The 20,652-nt window shown below is 65.2% G+C and overlaps 1 protein-coding gene and 1 long non-coding RNA gene across 2 annotated transcripts; one reads left to right on the top strand and one right to left on the bottom strand.

Annotated features, from left to right (window-relative positions):
- Nucleotides 1-36: 36 nt before the first annotated feature.
- Nucleotides 37-11,426, bottom strand: NOXA1 (NADPH oxidase activator 1). Its single transcript, XM_069477173.1, has 14 exons — nt 11,104-11,426; nt 9,195-9,277; nt 5,636-5,744; nt 4,462-4,596; nt 4,104-4,211; nt 3,311-3,370; nt 2,980-3,023; nt 2,335-2,443; nt 1,307-1,352; nt 1,124-1,182; nt 811-971; nt 525-639; nt 318-432; nt 37-177 (listed from the first exon to the last, which is right to left on the bottom strand). The coding sequence occupies exons 1-14, from the start codon at nt 11,278-11,280 to the stop codon at nt 89-91; spliced, it is 1,410 nt and encodes a 469-aa protein (XP_069333274.1). The 5' UTR covers nt 11,281-11,426; the 3' UTR covers nt 37-88.
- A 2,940-nt stretch (nt 11,427-14,366) lies between these two features.
- Nucleotides 14,367-17,694, top strand: LOC138388593 (uncharacterized). The gene is made up of 3 exons (XR_011234135.1): nt 14,367-14,521; nt 15,401-15,519; nt 17,667-17,694. It is a non-coding gene; the product is annotated as an uncharacterized lncRNA (long non-coding RNA).
- The last annotated feature ends 2,958 nt before the right edge of the window (nt 17,695-20,652 follow it).

Below are 20,652 nucleotides of genomic sequence, written 5' to 3'. Positions count from 1 at the left end.
CTGTGGGGGGCCGTTTTTATTAAAGCCTCCTGAACACAGGATTTCCCAGGGCTGACCCTCCCTGCCGGGCCCAGGGCTGGTGGGCTCCTCACAGGCGTCTGCAGGCAGGGGCCACGAAGCACTTGGGGAAGATGCCGACACGGCCGTCGCGGTGGCCCTCCAGCCAGGCCTGGTCCACTGCGAGGGGCACGTCAGGCATGTCACCGAGCTTGGCCTCCGGGTGTCACATGTGCTCACAGCACAGGCTGGACCCCCAGGCCCCGGGCGGCTCCTGCCCCACCCCCCCCAGTGCTTGGGGAGGCCAGTGCCCACCCCACCTTCACACAGGACGTCCACCGTGTCCCCCTGCTCGAAGTCCAGGTCCTCGGGCCCCTGGGCTGCATAGCTGTGCTGGGCCACCACCTGGTAGAGGATGGGCCGGCCCCCTGCCCCCTGCGGCGGGATAGGGGGCTGCAGGGCAGGCCGGACGCCAGGAGGAGAAGCCCCCACCCTCTGGGCTGCCCTGCCCGCACCCCTCTGCTCACCTGGCACTGAAGCTGCAGCCCCCCGGGGTCAGCGGCCGCGTCCAGCCACGCCCTCTGCAGCGCCTCCTCCCCGGGGACGGGGACCCATTCTCCGCGTTCACCGGGGGCTCGGTAACTGCAAAATGATTCCTCAGCGTGGCCTCGAGGGGGCTGCTACGTGGGGGACTGGGGGGCGGGCGTGACCTCTGACCCATGTGCCAGCCACCCTCCAACCGCTGCCTCGGCCTGAGCGGTGCCCACCGGCCTGCCCAGCTCGGCCACAGCAGGCGGGGGCTTTCCGGCCCACCTGAGCTGCCCCAGCTGGGCCTGGCGAGGGAGAGCCTGCCCCAGCAGTGCCCGCAGGCTGGACAGGTCGGCTCCCCTTTGGGCCTCCATGGCCACGGTGAAGGTGCACTGCACGGTGACGGTGACGGTGGCTGAGGGCTTGGGGCCGCCAGTGGCTGCTCCCTGGGGCCGGGCAGAGGGGATGGGATGGCCTCTGAGCCCAGGGCCATGGGTGCACTGCGGGCCCAGGGGCAAGGGCAGAAACTGTGCAGGGGGCACTGGGGCTGGGGGCTGGCAAGGCTCCACTCTGAGGGGGGAGTGGGAGCGCCTCTTACCCCAGCACCCGCGGGATCTTCAGTGGGGCCAGAGCCAGGGCCCCCCGATGCCAGCAACCCTGCAGGACAGAGCAGGGACTCAGGCAGCCACCAACTCGGGACACCCTGTGGCCACCGGAAGTTTCCTCCCTACCCCAAGCCCGCCTTGGGAGACTCCCCCCATCCACAACAAACACCCGCTACCTGGAGACGCAGGAGCCTGTCCCCCAGCTTGCTCCACACGGGGCCTCTGCAAGGGAAGCCACAGGCTTGGGGGGCCTGCGCTGGGGCGGGGCTGGGTCCCACAATGGGTGGCCTCTTGCCAGGGGGGTGCAGCCCTGTCCCCTCAGGCCCACCTCGGGCAGCAGCTCCACTTTGGAGGTTCCCCGGAAACCCCAGAAGGCTCAGAACCAAGTCCGGGGACTGGCCCCCGATTGACTTGCCTTTAACCCTAGGTTGGCACTTAGCGAGTGGGTCCGCGGGTGCAGCTCAGTGCCCACTGCGGGTGCGTGTACAGCTCTAGGTCTGCCAGAGCCGTGACTAGGTTTTAACTTACGGGACGTCCCGGACCCGGCAGTGTCACTAGCAGGTGGTGCTGTTGGGTCGGGAACACCAGGTGCCCAAAACCCAAAAACCCAACACCGACCTCAGTACGTCTCGTGCAGCTCGGGGGGTGGGGGGGGGGGTTTGGTTCAGCGGTAAAGGGCACAATTGCTTCAAAGGACGCTGAGCAGTCAGACGGGCACTGAACATCAGTGAAAAGGACAGTGACAGTGGCTGTTTTTAGATTGTGTCCTTTGAAACCTGAACTTTAAATGTGAGACCTGCCCTGTGCCCCGTCCCCCACTCCAGCCTGGGGCAGGGGGCCAGGAAGGCGGGTGGCAGCCATGGCGGGAGGTGCAGGACCAGGAGCCCTCGGCCCCCAGGGCTGTCCAGCCCCCCCCCCGTCCCTCCTGGTCACTGCGCCCAGAGTAGGGGGAGGACCTGCTGGGAGACCTTGCTGGACACTCCTCCCTCCCACCCTGATGGCAGCGTCCATCCTCGAGCACAGCCGCGAACCCCCATCTCAGCTTTGGGCAGGTGAGGCCCTCGGGCAGCCCAGCCGGGTGGGAGACTCGCCTACCGGACGGCCCGCCCATCCCCCGTGTGGGCCATGCGGCTGCTCCCACCTGAGTCTGGCCCTGCGGAAGAAGCCAAGCTCCGTCCCCTGGGCAAGGCCCAGGCTCACGCACCTGCCCCTGGCAGGAGACCGACGGGCGGGGGTCAGTCTGCCCTGCCTCTGTCTCTGCATCCGCAGGGCTGTGGTGGGCACTGGCTCTTCCTCGGCCTATAGCTCCGGCCCTGGGGGAGAAGGGAGGCCCCTGTTCTCAGACCTTGCCCAGCCCTCCTACCCTGGCCTGAGGGTCCCGAGAAAGGTGTGCATGGAAGCCCCTGACCAGGGGCCCAGGGCCTGTCTGTTCCCCACACCCCCACCACTGTGAGCCCCCCAGCCCTGCTCCGCAGCCGTTTGGCAAAGGAGTGAAAACTCCGCCCCTGGCGTCTCATGGTGACTATGAGGCCCCCAGGGAGCTGGGTCCCCCTGGGCAGCTGGGCCCAGACCCTTGTCCCCTCTCTCGGTGCTGCCTGGAATCCTGGTGACCCTGTGGTCTCAGCTCCTCTCCTGGCCCCCCGCCTTGCCTCCCCCGACCGTTATGGGAGGTAGAGCTAGAGGCAGGGGCGGGGGACCAGCAAGGCCAGACCCCCTTCCCTGGCACCAGGGACACCAGCCAGTTTCAAAATCTGGAAACTGCCTGTGTGGGGTTTTGTGCCCTGTCCAGGGGTGGCCTCCCAGAAGGGCCTCAGCAGAGGGATGTGCACAGAGGACGGGCCCCTCCTACCGTGGTACAGCCCCGGGCCTGGCTTCAGGGTTCGTACCCTGTCCCTGTGGGCACAAAGTGACAACCTGGCTGGAGTCAAGAGTGTAGGGAGCAAACGGCTGTCCCTTCTCCCCACAAGCCCTTGAGAGTGGACCAGGGCAAGACTGCATGGTTCTGACAGGTCCTTGCACGGGGGTGGGACGGCCACCCCCCAATTCCCATCAGAGAAGCTCTGGGCCCCGGGAGGGGACACAAAGACCCAACGAGGGCTCAGAGCTTCTGCAGCCCTCTCTTCCCGAGCAGCTGGGCCCCGCAAGGCTGGGCAAGGGCAGGCCTGGGGCCGCCCACTCACCTGCGGTTGCTGAGGCTGGACGCCCGGGCACTGGTCTTCAGGGAGGACAGAGGCCACCACCTGCAGGGGATGAGGCCGCCAGGTCAGGGGGCCCTGAGGCCCACGCTGCCTCCCTCAGCACGCCCAGCCCGAGACCGCAGACCCCCACGGCAGAGGAAAACATCTGCTGGTAATTTTAAACTTTTTTGTTTAAAATTACTTTAAACTATTTTTGTTTCTTTATAAACAGTCTTCTGCTGTGACATGCAGACTCATCAGTACAGCCCAGAGCCCCTCCCCACCCACCTGGGCCTCCCCCGAGACCTGCCTTTGCAGCTGGGCACCAGCCAGGGCCCGCAGGTGAGCCCGGTCTGCGGCCGGCCCCCGCGCCACCAGTGTAAAACCAAGGAAGCCCAGGGGGAGCCGCCCGCTTCCCCACATTCCAGCTCTGCCTTTGGCGGTGAGCTGCTCCCTGACACCCTGTGATGTTGGGGGTGCCGCCCGGCCCTGACCCGGGAGCAGTGAGTTTCCACGGCCCTGTCTGGGACCTTGCGAAACACTGAGGCCAGAGGACGTGGCTGTGGCCAGGCTGGGCAGGGCAGCCCCACGGGCTCTGCACTTGGCTCTGGTGGATTCTGCCTCTAGGTTCACAGCCCCATCTGGGGCGCCTCCCCCCAAACCCGGGAGCCGGTTTGAGGATGGTTATGCCCACTTTCTACTCTCTGAGACTTTACAACAGCCTGGACTGGCCAGACCCCACGTGTCCCAAGAGCAGCACGGCCATGCTGTCCTCTCCAGCCTGCAGGGCACTTACCTTGGCCTTGCCCAGGAAATCCACCGGCTCCAGGTGCTCCAGGTACCGCCGGTGGGGCCGGAAGATCTCGCCCCTGGGGACCTGCCGAGGCTGCAGGGGGACCTGTATCTGGGGGGATGGTCCAGCCGATGCAGACCTGAGCGGCCCACCAGGCCCACAGCTGCAGTAGCCCCTGAGCCTCGAGCAGAAGGGGCCGCCTGGGTGCCCCACCTCCCACAGGCCACGAGAAGCCCCCAGCTGGCCCCACCATGGGACACTGGGGCCACCTCCCTCTGGATCCTTCTCCTTCTCATGGAATTGATCTTGAGGGGCCAAGGTGGACGTGAGCCCCAAACTGCCCGAGGCCAGCACTCCTCACCTGCACTTGGGCCAGAGCGGTGTCTAGGCCGTCCTGGGCCCCCTCTGGCCACTTGGACGTGGCCTCTGCTAGGCTGTGGGACGCCTCAGTCCAGAGCCCCAGCCGGCACTGCGCCGCCGCCATGTTGTACAGCACCTGGGAGTGAGGCCCATGGGGACAAGAGGAGCCTGGCTCCCCACCCAGTCCCCACCTGGTCCCTCACCCGGTCCCCACCTGGTCTGCCTTGGTCCCAGCCTGGGCTCCCCGGCCACAGCAACTAAGGGCTGGTCTGTGTCCAGGAGACACGAGGCGGTGGGCAGGGCCCAGGCCACCTGCAGCCTGTCTGCTCACTCCTGGGCACCCAGGCATCGCCGAGTCCCCGTGCCCAGCGTAGCCCTGGCAGGGCCTTCTCTCCAGACCTGGCTGGAGCCATTCACTGCACTGGGCTCTTTTCTGCTTGGGACACCAGACGCTGGTCTCTTGAGACACCCCCTGGCCTGTGTCCCCCCACTCTGCATTGGGCTGCACCCCTCCTGTGCCCCACTATGCCATGCTCCCCAGACAGTCTGGGGTACATCTGAGGAGGGTCCCTGCTAGGGGTCTAGGGAACACGCAGACCCCACCCCAGTGGGAAAGGACATCCTTGTGGCCAGGCGGGGTGAGTTAAGCTTGCCCCCTGGCATCAGTGACAGGCAAAGTCACATGGCGCTCCTGGGAGCCACCCCCCAACCTCTCAGTGCTGCCCTCTGGAGACCCCACTGCCCGGCCAAGCCAGCCCCACCCTTGCTGCCCCGGTCAGTGCCTGTGGGCCAGCGGCACAGGTGGGCCTTCGACCCAGGCTCCAGGCCACACCTGGGGGCTTTCTTGTGATTTGTCTACTGGGACACATGTTCCCAGAAGGCCTCGGGGCAGTGAGTGTCCAGGAGTGGAAGGGTCCCCCTGTGTCCCTCCCTTGTGCCAGCACGACTCCAGGCAGCCAGAATGGGCCAGGTGGACACCATTCCTCCCCCTCCACTGCCCCTGAGGCCTCCTGGGCAAAGCAGTGACTGCGGGGGTCTCATGGCACCGAGACCCCACCAGAGAGGGTACCCCAGTCCACAGGGCTCCACCTGTGACAGCAACACTGCCCACAGATGACCCCCAGGGCTGAAGCTGGCCCCCAGCCCCCGGCCCACAGGAGCCTGCACACACTCACCTCCCAGGCCTGCAGCTTGAACCTCAGGCCCAGCTGCGTGTAGTCGATGGCAGCGTTGCCCCTCAGCTGTGCCAGGGCCTGCCGGAAGTCAGACACAGCCTCCCGGAACCTGTGGGTGGCAGGGAAAGGAGCAGTGTGGGGGCCGGCCTGGGGCCTTCTGCCTGCACCCCGGCTCTGGGAGCCCTGTGGGGGGGCAGCCCTGTGGGGGGGTCAGCATGTGGGGGGGCAGCCCTGTGGGGAGGGCAGCCCTGTGGGGGGGCAGCCCTGTGGGGGGGTCAGCATGTGGGGGGGCAGCCCTGTGGGGAGGGCAGCCCTGGGGGGGGGCAGCATGTGGGGAGGCAGCCCTGGGGGGGGCAGCATGTGGGGAGGCAGCCCTGGGGGGGGGCAGCCCTGTGGGGGGGTCAGCATGTGGGGGGGCAGCCCTGGGGGGGGCAGCCCTGTGGGGGGGCAGCCCTGTGGGGGGGCAGCATGTGGGGGGGGCAGCATGTGGGGGGGCAGCCCTGGGGGGGGCAGCCCTGGGGGGGGGCAGCATGTGGGGAGGCAGCCCTGTGGGGGGGGCAGCCCTGTGGGGGGAGGCAGCCCTGTGGGGGGGGCAGCATGTGGGGGGGGCAGCCCTGTGGGGGGAGGCAGCCCTGTGGGGGGGTCAGCATGTGGGGGGTCAGCATGTGGGGGGGCAGCCCTGGGGGGGGCAGCCCTGGGGGGGGGCAGCATGTGGGGGGGCAGCCCTGTGGGGGGGCAGCCCTGTGGGGGGAGGCAGCCCTGTGGGGGGGGCAGCCCTGTGGGGGGAGGCAGCCCTGTGGGGAGGCAGCCCTGGGGGGGGGCAGCCCTGTGGGGGGAGGCAGCCCTGTGGGGGGAGGCAGCCCTGTGGGGGGGGCAGCATGTGGGGGGGCAGCCCTGGGGGGGGCAGCCCTGGGGGGGGGCAGCATGTGGGGAGGCAGCCCTGTGGGGGGGCAGCCCTGTGGGGAGGCAGCCCTGTGGGGGGAGGCAGCCCTGTGGGGGGGGCAGCATGTGGGGGGGGCAGCATGTGGGGGGGCAGCCCTGGGGGGGGCAGCCCTGGGGGGGGGCAGCATGTGGGGGGGCAGCCCTGTGGGGGGGCAGCCCTGTGGGGGGGCAGCCCTGTGGGGGGGCAGCATGTGGGGGGGCAGCATGTGGGGGGTCAGCATGTGGGGGGGCAGCCCTGGGGGGGGGCAGCATGTGGGGAGGCAGCCCTGTGGGGGGGCAGCCCTGTGGGGGGGCAGCCCTGTGGGGGGGCAGCCCTGTGGGGGGGCAGCATGTGGGGAGGCAGCCCTGTGGGGAGGCAGCATGTGGGGGGGCAGCCCTGGGGGGGGCAGCCCTGTGGGGGGGTCAGCATGTGGGGGGGCAGCCCTGGGGGGGGCAGCCCTGTGGGGGGGCAGCCCTGTGGGGGAGGCAGCCCTGTGGGGGGGCAGCATGTGGGGAGGCAGCCCTGTGGGGAGGCAGCCCTGTGGGGGGGCAGCATGTGGGGAGGCAGCCCTGTGGGGGGGGCAGCATGTGGGGGGTCAGCATGTGGGGGGGCAGCCCTGGGGGGGGCAGCCCTGGGGGGGGAGGCAGCCCTGTGGGGGAGGCAGCCCTGTGGGGGGAGGCAGCCCTGTGGGGGGAGGCAGCCCTGTGGGGGGGCAGCATGTGGGGAGGCAGCCCTGTGGGGGGAGGCAGCCCTGTGGGGGGGCAGCATGTGGGGAGGCAGCCCTGTGGGGGGAGGCAGCCCTGTGGGGGGGGCAGCCCTGTGGGGGGGCAGCATGTGGGGAGGCAGCCCTGTGGGGGGGCAGCATGTGGGGAGGCAGCCTGGGGGGGGCAGCCCTGTGGGGGGGGCAGCCCTGGGGGAGGGCAGCATGTGGGGGGGCAGCCCTGGGGGAGGGCAGCATGTTGGGGGGCAGCCCTGTGGGGAGGGCAGCATGTGGGGAGGCAGCCCTGGGGGGGGGCAGCCCTGTGTGGGGGCAGCGTGGCTGCCCGGCTCTCGGCACTCGAGGCCCGACAAGTGGGCTGACGGCTCAGCGCCCAAACGCACAGGTAGGTGTGGGAGGGCACGCTGGGGGCCTGAGTTTCTGACCCTGCTCTGACTCAGCCTCCTGAGCTCCCTCCCCCTGCCTGGGGCCCTGTCTGACTGTGCAGGGTGCCCTGGGCTCCTCCCGCTCCTCAGGCCCCTCCAAACTCTGAGCCTCCTTCCAAGTCTTGCTGGAAGCTTCCCAGCCCCTGCCAGAATCCTGTGTTCCCAGGCAGCCTTCCTGGGCTGGTGGGAGACGAGGCTGCCCCCACACAGCTTGGGACCATCATCAGGAAAGGCACCATCCCAGATGCCGTAGTCCTGCATTACTGTCCAACTAACACGCCTGCGCCCAACCCTTCAGAGCTGCTGCCCGGGCAGGGGTGTCACCTTTCAGGTCCTCTGCTGCCATTTCAACAAGTGGTGAAATGTCCTTTCTGTACATCTGCATTTACGAAAGGTAACACTTCTCAAGATCTCAGCCCTTTGGGTGACTGCATATGTAGCGGTGACGGGGTCTGGCTCTGCCGCGCAGGCTGGGTGCAGTGGCGTCACTGTAGCCCACTGCCTCTCCGCAGCCTCCAACTGCTGGGCTCCAGCGACCCTCCTGCCTCAGCCTCCGGAGTAGCTGGGCCCACAGGCGCTCACCACAACTGGCAAGTTTTCTATTTTTTGGCAGAGATGAGGTCTCACTCTTGCTCAGGCTGGTATTGAACTGCTGACCTCAAGTGATCCTCCCGCCCCAGCCTCCCAGAGAGCTGGGATTACAGGCATGAACCATACCAGCCTTGATTTATTTCTTCATGAGTACAATTTTTGTGCTATGCCCATGTGACTGCTGTTCCTATGCCTGAGTGTTAATGCTTGCAAAAATATGCAGTCATTATTGCCTATTTTATTGTGAGCTGGCCTATGAAGTATTGTTTTTATGTTTCTCAAATCGCCTTTTAAAAATGTAAATAAATATCTTCTAAAGAGTTGTGAACTATTTTTTGTAGAATTACATTTTGGAGACTTTAGACTTTAGGGATTTTGATCTTTTCAGTTGGAACAGTCATGACTGGGACTGGCCCCTCCAGAGCCTGCACTCCTGGCACCCTGGGGTTCCCGAGGGGCGGTGGAGGGGGGGTGCTGCAGGGCCTGGCCTACAGCCCTGGCCGTCGCCTTTTCCTGATTCCTCTTCTAGGGAGGGACACAGTACCGACAGCCCAGGGGAGCAGTGAGGACCCCGGGACCCGCTCAGCCCTGCCCTGGGTTTCCACGTCTGCCAGAACAGCATGATCACCGCATCCCTGCAACCAGGGAGACAGCGTGAGCACCGAACCCGGGATGCCCAAGGGACTGCCCTGGGAATCTCGGCAGAGACAAGGCCGCAGTGGGCTCTGCTCTGTGTTTCACTTGAGTGTGGCTCTGGCATGACCACAGTGTCCTTGCCCAGGTGTCCTCAAGGGCGGGGGGCAGGACGAGGGATGCAGCGGGGAGAGAGGAGGTGGGAGCGGAGGAAGGGACTCTGCAGAGACAAAGGGCCTCAGAGGAGGAACAAGGCGGCCCTGTGCTCACCTCTCCAGCTGGAAGTTGGCCACGCCTCGCTGGAAGAAGCCAACCGCCATGCAGGCGTCCTGGGTCACGGCTTGGTCAAACGCCTGGGGACAGAAATGGTCATGAAATGCCCAGGTTGGTAACCTGGTCACCCAGTGTCACAGACACAGTCTGACTGGTGACAGGGCCACAGATTCCATCAGCCCCCTGGGAGCCCTCTTCGGGCCACTCCTGCGCCTGCCCAGTGGCCTTCAGAGCTCCTGCCTGAGCAGGGGTGTCACCACTCAGGTCCTCTGCTGCCACAACTGAAACCAACCTGAGCTGTCCCTTGTGCCTCACGATAGGCCAGTTTGTTTGCCATAAGGACAAGGACAGATGCTGGAAGGAAACTCACCAGTGTGTTAATAATATTACCTCTGGGGCACTATTAATGCAAGACTGTTATGCACAGTTATGCCAGACTTTTGTCATTTTAAAATCCTTTTTTGGTAGTTCATACAAAATGTCACACAAGACATCTACTAGAAAGAGCAACAACACGGAAGTCTTGGTATGGTAGGTTTATCGCTGTGTAAAGCACAGCTCTTCCCTTAACAGATTCAGAGATGACGTTGAATATTCCCAATGAGGACAGCAGCCAACAGTTAAATATGGGCTCACTCTTACAAATCTTGCCGAGCAGGGGCTTGTTGTTGAACTGAGTTTGACTCAGGTTTGAAGGTGCGGCGGCTGAGGGGCCCGGTGTGGGGTTGCTGCCCGTAAAATCCACCTCTCTGCTGTCCCGCCACACCAAGCAGCCAAGCCCAACATAGGTAAGGTTCATACCACTGACAACAGTTCCGCCACACCCATCCTCACCCTGTCCTGCTCCCAACCGGCTTTATTAATGGAAGCTGTTCCATGTGCTTTTTAAAATTTCCAACTAATGTGCCCATGGTATTATTACTTAATTGTATTGACTTTAGACAGCACCCCTCTCTTCCTGTTATGGAAGAGGAAGGTTTAACGCGACCCTCGTCTCCTCTCTCCAGCTGAATCATGGTTTGTGAGGACGTGAGGATGGGGTTGGCCTCACACGTCTGATTCACTGCGGAACCACTTTCTCTTTCTTGGGTGACATTTTAAACCAGAAATTGTTATTGAGATCCTGGTAGAGGCCCGTGCAGATGTCAGAGCAGGGGAATCCCTGGCACACTCTGCGTGGGGTCGGCCAGGGCCAAGGTTTTGCAGGACAGAGTCGCTGATACAATGTTCAATTCTTTTTCTTTTCATCTGCTTGGTGCTCCAGGCGGCTGCCACTGACCCTTCAAGCAACTGCAGGAACCTGGCTGCTTCTGTGTGAGTGCTGGGGACCTGAGCAGGGCCAGGGTGCTGCCGGCTTTCCATTATGGGCCGGTGAAACATGCGCGGCTATGGGTGGACATGAAGCGCTTGGACCGGGGCAGAGTGGCTCTGGGCTGTCTCTTCAGGGGTGGCAGGTGGGGTGTGCGCGTGGGCAGCCCTGAGCTCTTGGCTCTGTTCTGGGAAGCAGGTTGGGAGACAGGTAGGTGCTCAGACCCGGTCTCCTGCCCATGAACACGGGCATCTGCAAAACCCAGCCCCAGCACTCCCACCTGGGCGCAGGCTCCTCTCCCAGCCTGACCTAGCCTGTGGTCACCTGGCCTTTCCAGGCAGCTGAAGCTCTGGCACAGTGGGTGCTGTGGAGGCAGTGAGGAGTCACTGTGCCCCCCAACCTGGCCTCACTCAGTTCAGGGGGGTCCCCCACCACACAGCTCCCACCTGCTCTAGGCTTGGCTGAGGCGAGAGCTGGGAGGGACGACCCCCAGGTGGCCACCGGGAGGAAGGACTTCACCCCTGCAGCTGGGTCTTCATTCGCACCCCCGTGACCTCCCCGTGGCCGAGAGCGGCCTCCCCTGGGCTGGGCGCTCACCCGCAGCGCGGCATCAGCGTCCCCGGCCAGCAGGTGCACGCAGCCCACGTTGAAGCACATCCTGGCGGGCGGCGCCGGGACGCGCGAGAAGAGGAGCAGGGCGCCGTCCCAGTCCCCGCGCTCCACGGCCTGCGCGCCGCGGTGCCAGTCGCGCACCAGGTCCCCGAGCGAAGCCATCGCAGCGCAGTCGGCGCTTCCGGGCCAGGCGGGGTTGGGAGTGGCGCCGAGGGGTGCCGCGGGGCACCGAAGGGGTGCGGGGTGGGGGTACTGCGTGGCGCCAAGGGGTGCCGAGGGGTGCCGGGGATGGGTGCTGCGGTGCACCGGGTGTTCGTCAAAGGGCCGAGCGGAGTGGGGCACACTGCCAGCACCAGGTGTGTCCTGGCCCTTCCCACCTCGTCAGGCCCCGCCCCCTCGTGGCCCCATCCTGCTGACCCTGCCCCGCCCACTTGACCCCGCCTCCCTTGCGGCCCCACCCACCTGGCCCCGCCCCGCGCAATGGTCCCTCCTCCCTTGAGGCTCCACCCCACCCGGCCCCGCCCCGCCCACCTGGCCCCTTCTTCCTCGTGGCCTCACCCCGCCTGGCCCCGCCTCTCCCTTGTGCCCCTACCTCGGCTCCGCCCACCCCAACTTGGCCCCCGCCCCGCTCCGGGCTTCCCGCGGTAGCCGTGCGCGCCCTGCTTCCCCGTCCGGGCCGCGTCGGCTTCGGTGCGCCGGGAAAAGCCGTCTGGCCCGCTGCTGCCGTTGGGCCAATTTTCCGGGCCGGGCGTGGACGCCGGCGGGACCGGTCGGGACTGGTGGGCGGGCGTGGACGCCGGCGAGGCGAGTGGCGGAGAGGCCGGCGCTCATGCTCGAGGTGGGGACGGGGAGGCCCGCGGAGGGGCGGGCAGCGCGGTTCCCCGGGGCCTGCTCTGCAGCCTGCGGGCGCCACACCCCGACGCGGAGCCCCGGGGAGGCCCAGGGCCCTGGGGAGCCGGTCGCGTTGCCGCCCGGCGTAGCCCTTGGCGCGCTTTCTGTCGTTGGGACACTCGAGTGTCCACGCAGGTGGGGGGGGTGCGGGGACACCCAATGGCCTGAGCCCTTGGAGGCCAAGCGCGGAGCCACCGTCCTCCTCTGGGCCTTGCACAAGCCATGAAGGTTGCCAGCAAAGGGCCCTTCCCTCCTTCACAGAGGAAGTGGAAGCCGGGGGTGGGCCTGCCTGCTCTGTCCGAGGAGGGGGCGCCTGCCCTAGGGGTTCTGGCCTCTTCACCTGCCCTTGCACCTGTATTGGTCAAGGTTCTCCAAAGAAACAGAACCAATAGACTAAGACGAGCGTGTGCATCACGTGTGTGCAGAGGAGAGCGACTGGCTGATGGCGAGGAACTGGCTCCTGTGCTCCTGGGCTGGCCCGTCCAAGCTCCGCAGGGCAAGACCCTGACCGCGGTGCTACGGCTTGCCGGGTCTGGCTCAAGGCAGACCCCTCCTTTCTCAGGGGCCCTCAGCCCTTTTCCCGCGAGGCCTTCAACTGATTGGCTCCCACGCTGGAGAGCTAACCTGCTTTACTCCAAGGGTGCTGCTTTAAATGTTATCTCGTCTAAAAAAATACCTGCACAAGGGCGCGTGATTGTGTTTGGCCCAGTGTTGGGGAGAGGCTGCTCAGCACAGGGGGCCCGACCAGAAGGGAGGTCCCACGTGCCCATGTGCTCCCGCGCTGGCCCGACCTCCCTGCGGTCCTCAGCTCCAGGCCTCACCTTTTTAAGGGGGACCGAGGAGCTCACGGGCCACCCAAGGGAGAAAAGCCCCCAGCCCCAGCCTCTGGAGCGCCCTCCCCAAACCCTCCTGGAAGCCCCAGGGGTCAGCGCGGGCACCGCTAGGATCTGGCCTGGACAAGTCCTGGGAGGCGCGCGCTTAGCTCGGGGGCTCCTGGTCAGACACCGGTGCGAGCCAGAGACCCCCACCTGGACAGGTGGGGCTGAGACCTGGAGGTGCCGCCCCTTCCTTAGAGCCGGGGCGGGGATGCGGCGGGGCGCCCTGAACCCCAGGAGTGGCCTTCCGGAAAACGACAGACGGGCCACCCTGGGAGCCAGCTTGGGAGACGGGCTTCCCGGGAGCAGGCGAGGGGTCACCGTGCTACGTCCAGGATGGGGACAGATGCGGTCGCTCCCACGGCCGCGCCTGCGTCCCGGAAGGGTCCGGACGGCTCAGAGCGCGGGGGAAGGGCGGAGAGGTCCCGACCCGGGCGGGAACAGCGGAACAGGGCCGGCATGGGAGCGGTGGCCCCACGGGGATGGGGGGACGGCTGCTTTCTTTAGTTCATTCATTCATTCATTCGTTTGTCAAACACCTTCAGCAGAGACCTTGACGCCGGCCCCTTTCTGAAGGGGGCGAGGGAGCAGCGGGGCACAGTGAAGCCCGGCCCCAGGAGGGGCGGGGCCACGCGAGGGGGCGGGGCCGTGGGCGGAGACGGGGCCTTGGAGGCGTGGGTGGGGCTGCGGGCCGAGGCGGGGCCATGGGTGGAGGCAGAGGTGAGGCTGTGGACGGAGGCGGTGCCAAGGCTAGGGCGGGGTGGGTCCACGGCTGGGGGGGCGGGGCCGTGGCGGCGGGTCTGAGGAGGGGCGGGGCGGGGCGGGGGCGGAGCAGGGCCGAGGGCGGGGCCATGGCGGCGGGTCTGAGGGGGGCGGGGCGGGGCCATGGCGGCGGGTCTGAGGGGGGCGCGGCGGGGCGGGGGCGGAGCAGGGCCGAGGGCGGGGCCATGGCGGCGGGTCTGAGGTGGGGCGGGGCGGGGCGGGGGCGGAGCAGAGCCGAGGGCGGGGCCATGGCGGCGGGTCTGAGGGGGGCGGGGCGGGGCCATGGCGGCGGGTCTGAGGGGGGCGGGGCGGGGCGGGGCCATGGCGGCGGGTCTGAGGTGGGGTGGGGCGGGGCGGGGCGGGGGCGGAGCAGGTCCGAGGGCGGGGCCATGGCGGCGGGTCTGAGGAGGGGCGGGGAGGGGCCATGGCGGCGGGTCTGAGGGGGGCGGGGCGGGGCCATGGCGGCGGGGCGGGGCTGGGCGGGGGCGGAGCAGGGCCGAGGGCGGGGCGGGGCGGGGGCGGAGCAGGGCCGAGGGCGGGGCCGTGGCGGCGGGTCTGAGGAGGGGCGGGGAGGGGCCATGGCGGCGGGTCTGAGGCGGCGGGGCGGGGCCATGGCGGCGGGGCGGGGCTGGGCGGGGGCGGAGCAGGGCCGAGGGCGGGGCCGTGGCGGCGGGTCTGAGGAGGGGCGGGGCCAGGCCGTGGCCATGGCGGGGCCGCGGGCTTCATTGGAGACTTTTCAAGAACTTGAGCGACTTTGACGCGACGCTTGAAAACCGCGAGTGCTCGGGAAGAAGCCGACTGAACAGGGGAATGATCTTTGCTGCTCTCGGAAGCAGATCCTTTCGGCCCAGAACCTTCCGTTCCGGACGGGACTGGTTCGTTCCCAGGGCCCGAGCGGGGCGGGGGCCGGGGAGGGCGGTTGCACGTGCGGGAGACCCGCCCTCGCGGGCTCCTTGGGCCGGGGCTTCGCTGGTGCGGCCGGGCGCCGAGTCCTGCCCCGCCGGCCACGTGCTGCGGGGGGCGCGGCTGGACCCTGGGGGCCTCCGAGGGGAGACGGGGCGGGCATCGCAGGGAGAAGGAGGGACGCCCAGGACCTGGTCATGAGGCCACTGTGGCTTTTTTTTTTTTTTTTTGAGACAAGAGTCTCACTCTGTTGTCCGAGCTACAGTGCCCTGGCGTCAGCCTCGCTCACAGCAACCTCAAACTCCTGCGCTCAAGCGATCCTCCTGCCTCAGCCTCCCCAGTAGCTGGGACTACAGGCATGCGCCACCATGCCCGGCTAATTTTTTCTACCTATTTTTTGTTGTCCAGCTAATTTCTTGCTATTTTTAGTAGAGACAGGGTCTCGCTCTTGCTCAGGCTGGTCTCGAACTCCTGAGCTCAAAGGATCCACCTGCCTTGGCCTCCTACAACCCACTGTGGCTTTTAATAATGTTCTTTTGCATTGAATTTTCAAAATTTGCAAATTTATTTAGTTTTCCAAGTATTCTACTATATGCATAAATTGCCTTTATAGATGGCAAAAAAAGCAATTAAAATACAAACAGAAGCTGATAGTGGTACAGTGGAACCAGCTGGGTCAAGGCTGGGTTCAGCCCTGGCTTCCACTGGGTTTTCTCATCTGTCACACGGACACAGCGGCCTCATCGCTTGATCTATTTGTATAGCTCTTGCACTTTTTTGGGGTTACTTTTTAAAAACAGGTATTTCATCTTTAAAACTCTTGTCGTAAGTAGGCTCTTTTCTACCAGCAGGTTTTCTGACCTCTAGTTGCAAATGAAATGTGAAGATTTCTGTGTTACTTCTGTGTGTGTCCACCCAGCTCAATCCTGGGCTGCCCGAGCTTTCCAGCCGCCTCTCGTGGCCTCTCCGGGTGTGTAGTTTGCCTCTTCCTCCCGGCACCCACTGCCCTTCTCCTCCACCTCCCCGGACAGTCCAGGGCAGCTAGTGGTGGGTGTCCCTGCCTCGTGCCAACTGCCAGCAGAGGCAGTGTGTGCGTCAGGGCCTCGGGAGCAGGCCATGCCTGGAGCAGGCAGGCTGTCTCCAAGGCCCTCAGCTTCCGGGATGAAGCAAGGCTGCAGACGGGCAAGTGAGCGGAGGCACAATGACCAAGTGGCAGTGCTGTGCACTGGAGGAGACAGCAGGGGCTCCTGGTGCCTGAGGCTGTGCCAGGCCCTGTGGGGTGGAGCCAGTGTGGATGGATGGATGCTGCCCACTGGGCTGGGGGGGTCACAGGGATGCCTATCTGCCTGCTCTTTCTGTCCTGCTGTGCCCAGCACTGCCACCCCCCGCCTGGGCACAGGAAGGGCCAAGCCCTGCCCTGGGGCCCAGCACAGGCATCTGAGACCAGAGACGGGCTGGGCAGGAGGGGGGCTCTGGGAAGCCCAGAAGGCTGCCAGGACACTACTCAATGCAGAGGTGTCCTCCTGGCACGTGGTTGGTGGGCAGTGCATGTGTCTCTCAGAACGCACCTGTGGGCCCTGCCTGCTTGGGGCGGGGTCTCCATGGGAAGCTCCATGGGCATGGTTCCACGTTTGGGGAACCCGTGAGACTTTCCCTCCTGAGCTTGAGTTCTTGAGTGTCCGCCAGACACACAGCTGCTCCACAGTGCTCCCCCAGTGGGCTCCTGAGGAGCAGCACCTGGGTCAAGGGTCAGGCTCCCGGCCAGAGGCCATCTGTCTTGCTGTCCCAGACCTGCCGTCCAGCCTCCTGCCTGCAGGTCCAGGACGTCGGTGCAGCGTTAGCTGTGAACTTGGGCCTGGCCTAGCTCCAGGCCTGGGGTGGGAGGGCTTGGGGCCAGAGGCCAGCGTGGAGTATTAGCTTAATGTCCACCCTGTGCAAAAAAGGCCCCGAGAAGCCACCACATGAGGGAGCGGCCACAGGGAGGCTGGTGGGGCTTCCAGGCCAGTAGGACAGGTTGGGAAGGTCCCCCCCGCGTCAGCCCCGAGCCCACCTGCCCTTCCTGGACCGGGCGCTCCTGCATGGTGCCCTGAGCAGGGCATTTGGGCGCTGCGTGCTGGGCAGGCTGCCTTCCCCACGGCCCCTTCCAGGCTTCCCTGCCCTGCTGCTGCCGAGCCCCTGGGCTTTGCAGAATGTCACAGAACACGCTTATCTCATTCGTTCAGACAAACGCCTCTCAACATCCTGTTTTTCTTATGTCATACGAACAGGAAGCCAGCGATTGTTTGAGATGTGCGTCAGCGTGGCTGTGGCGGTGGCCATGGTGGCAGCTGTGGCGGGGCCTGGCATGGCAGAGCCTTGCCCCCCGCCACACCTGCCGCAGGTCCGCCTTCCAGCTCTGGCCTGAAAGACCGGGGAGGGGGGGCTTTCCAGGGGGTCCCCACAGTCACATGGGCTGGTGACCCTGTGTGCTAGTGCACGACTGGCCCTGGAACCACTGGGGCGGCCACTGTAGGGCACCCGTTGCTCACTGGCCACTGCTCTGGGGCCCACAGTGTCGAGGACAGACAGTAATGATCGTGTCCACAGGGAAGTGTCAGGAGAGGAGACGGGGCCTGGGGCCACTGGGGAGCAGGTACAGGTCAAGGCAGAGGCACCCAGGCAGGGAAGCCCTTGCAGGCCCATGGGGCTGGGGTCCGAGTGACAGAGGGTGGGCCCAGGAGGGTGTGGTGGGCTTTGGCTTTGACTCCAAAGGGCCGGAGGCCGCTGTGCAGTTACCAGAGGAGTGGCCTGGCCTGCCTTGTTCCTGCAGGACTTTCCTGGGGCCCCGCCTGTGGCTGGGCTGGGCCTTGTCTGCAGGGAGGCCCCTGAGGAAGCTGGCATGACCCAGGGGAGGGAGGGGGCAGGGGCAGCCCGTCACCCCCCGAGGGCAGAACCTGCGGAGCAAAGACCACAGACACTGGACCTGGGGCGGCTGCAGGTGGGCATGGGAAGCTCGCCGCCTGCAAAGGGTGATCCCAATTCAGTAAAACTGTTAAAAAATAATAAGGCTGCCTGCTTTTTTAAAAATTGTGGTAAAATATATATAGCATGAAATTTACCATGGAAACCACTTTTCAGTGCACGCTCGGGGCAGCAGCACCGTCCTGTTGTGCAGCCGCCGCCCGCCCTCTCCAGAACTCTCCGGCCTCGCACGTCTGGAGCGCCGCGTTGAATGTCTTAGCTATTGTGAAGTGAAACCCACGTGTAGATTAGAAGGAACACAAACAGGTGCGGCTGCGGGAACGCGGGTAGGTGACACCGTGGAGCCGCTCTGCTCGGGTTGAAGCAGACTGTGCCCTCACGCTCTGCCCAGCTGGCCCTATCCCATCCCATCCCTATCCTGTCCCTGCCTGTGTCCGTGTCCACATCCCTGACCCTGTCCTGTCCCCAGGGTCCCTGCCTGTTCAGCCACCCAGGCACACCTCCGAGCCTGGTCTGGAGTTGGCTCTGACGTTTGACCGAGGGGGTGCCCTTCCCACCTGGCGCCCTGCCCTGCGTGGCTCTCAGGTGCCACCTGGGCGGGCAGCACCGCTGAAGTCTGTTTCCTGAACGGGTGGGGCCTGTGCGAGCATCAGCCTGGCCCCATTTTTTCCGGAAGCCTCATCTGTGCTGGGTGAGACGGCACAGCAGGGAGAAGGGACGCGTGTGCTGGCACCGGGTCAGCACCTTCCGCCTGGGGTGTCTGCACCCCAATCCTGCAGCTTTTGGTTTGTGTTGATGGCTCTGACGCTCCCGGGTCTTCCGTCTAGGTGATGTCTGTCCTTGTCCCCGAGACTCCCCCAGCTTGCGTGGGTTCGCGCTGTGGTTCTGTGTCCAGGCTCCCTGGCCCGGCACTGCGGGCCGCGGTGTCCGCCCTGCGACTTCCCAGCGCCGCCAACCGTGCGGGGGCCCCTCTGGTACCGTGCCCGCCGCCAGTTACAGGTTCTGATTTGTGGGATTTCATCGTCCTTTTCTTCTCCAACAGTTTTGATTTTCATCATGATGTCTCCTTATTCCAATACACTGTGTTTCTAAGCAACACAGGGTGTGTTTTGACACCTTTGTTACGTGTTTCTGGTTTTGCTGTGTGGTTCTGGAAGCACGTGTGTGTGTGTGATCCGTTTGGCGCTGGCCGAGCGTGTCTGGGTGGGTCAGCGTGCTGGGAGCAGACGCCCTCCTGGGTGGTGGCCCCACATTGTCCACGTCAGCTCTGCTCACGTCTCACACGCCAAGGCACGTCCCGGTCCACGCAAGCGGGTGAGTGCCACACTGCCAGCGTCCAGGCTTGGCTGTCTGCGAGATCCCTGGGGCAGGAGCTCAGCGGGCAGGGGCGTCTCTGCAGGGACCCCAGCTGAGGCTCTGCCTGGCCGAGGGTGCAGGACTGTGCTGACTGACCCGAGGTGGCAGGAGGTGACATGGCCTGGCACACAGCAGTGGCGCTGTCCAAGGGAGGTGTGGGTGCCCGGCCCGCGAGGTAGGGGTGTCAAGTAGACTGGGGCGCTGGGCCTGGGCACTGGGCACAGGTGGTTGGAGATGTGGGGGGGGGTCCTACGTGCCTGGGCGGGTGGGAGCCCAGAGGAGGAGGGTCCTGCTGCGTGCTGGGGTGCTGGAGAGGGGCCCCACCTGAGAGCCTCGTGCAAATGGGGGCACCAAGGACCCCGATGAGGTTGAACAGTCGCTTGTGTCGAGAAAGTTGAAGGGAACCCAGAGAAGGGAGATGGGGGACTGTGATTTTGGAGAACTCTTTGGGGGACTTTGCAACATAAGGGGTAAGAAATGGAACCAAGGGGGCTGGGAGGCTAAGCCTTTCCCTCTAACTGGGTGAGGGGACAGCATGTTGGGTGCTGGTGGGGGGAGGACCATGGAGGGAGGAGGGGGAGGACCATGGAGGGAGGAAGGTGGGGAGGAGGGAGGAGGGAGGAGGGTGGGGAGGGAGGAGTACGAAGGAGGAGGGAGGATTGTGGAGGAGGAAAGAGGGTGGAGGCAGGGGAGGGAGGAGCAGGAAGGAGGGAGAGGCACGTGAGAGGTTAGAGGAGTGTGGGTTGGATGCCAGATGGGTGGTGCTCCCCGAATCAGCATCCCCAGGTAGAGCACTCCCCGGAATGCATTGGAAAGTCATGCTGGGGCCGGCCAGGGGTGGGGCAGGGGCTCCCCTCACAGGCCCTCTGGGGCTGCTGAGGCCGTGATGGGGCCAGTGCTCAGCTGCTGGTGGGCAGCGCCAATGGGGGCAGGGAGGTCACAGCTGGGAGGGGAGAGCGAAGACATGTCAGGGTGAGGGCGAGTGACCACCATGGGCTGGGAGGAGGAAGAGAGGAGAGCCGGGGGGCAGGAGAGGCCCAAGGGTCTTGGACAGGTCCATTGAGACCACCAAGCTATGGACAGGAGCTGGAGGGAGGAGGGCAGGGCCAGACCTGGGTTCTCCAGAGTGAGGGGCTGGGACCCTGGGGCTGGGTGGCCCACGGTGCGGTGCACCCTGGTGTGTGAGGTCCAGGCGGGCATCAAGGGGCAGAGGCACAGCTGCGGCTGGGCCTGGACTGGAGGGGACGGGCCAAGACGGGCCTGAGGAGACGGAAGTTTGCCCAGGGTCGGGGGCGGGTGAGGCCAGAAACCGTGTGCAGAACCCAGGGGACAAGGTGCACCAGGCAGGGGGAGGGTGTGCCCAAGTAGGTCCGTTCCAAACAAGAGTCGTCGAGGGTCTTAAGTCTAATTTTTATTGGGGTGAAATGCACAAAATATAAAACTGACCATTTAAAAATGAGCAATTCAGGTGCATTTAGTACATTCACAACATTGAACAGCCACCACCTCTTCTAGTTCAAAACATTTCGTCACCCCAGGAGAAAACCTGAACCCGTAAAGTAATTGCCCCATGCCGCCCTCCCCCAGGCCCGGCTAACTCACTACCTCACCTCCTGTCCCTGTGGGTTTGCCTGTTCCGGACACTGCACACAAATGCAGCCATGTAACGTGATCTTTTGTGACTGGTTCTTTCACTTAGCGTGATGTTTTCGGGGTTCACCTGTGTTGAAGCGTGTGTCAGAGCCTCATTCTTCTGACGGCTGAGTCGTGAAAGGGCCAAGCACAC

This window comes from Eulemur rufifrons, chromosome 7 (genome assembly GCF_041146395.1).
Source record: "Eulemur rufifrons isolate Redbay chromosome 7, OSU_ERuf_1, whole genome shotgun sequence".
NCBI lineage: Eukaryota > Metazoa > Chordata > Mammalia > Primates > Lemuridae > Eulemur > Eulemur rufifrons.
The sequence above is the reverse complement of the archived record's forward strand: the minus strand, read 5'-3'. Positions and strand labels throughout refer to the sequence as shown.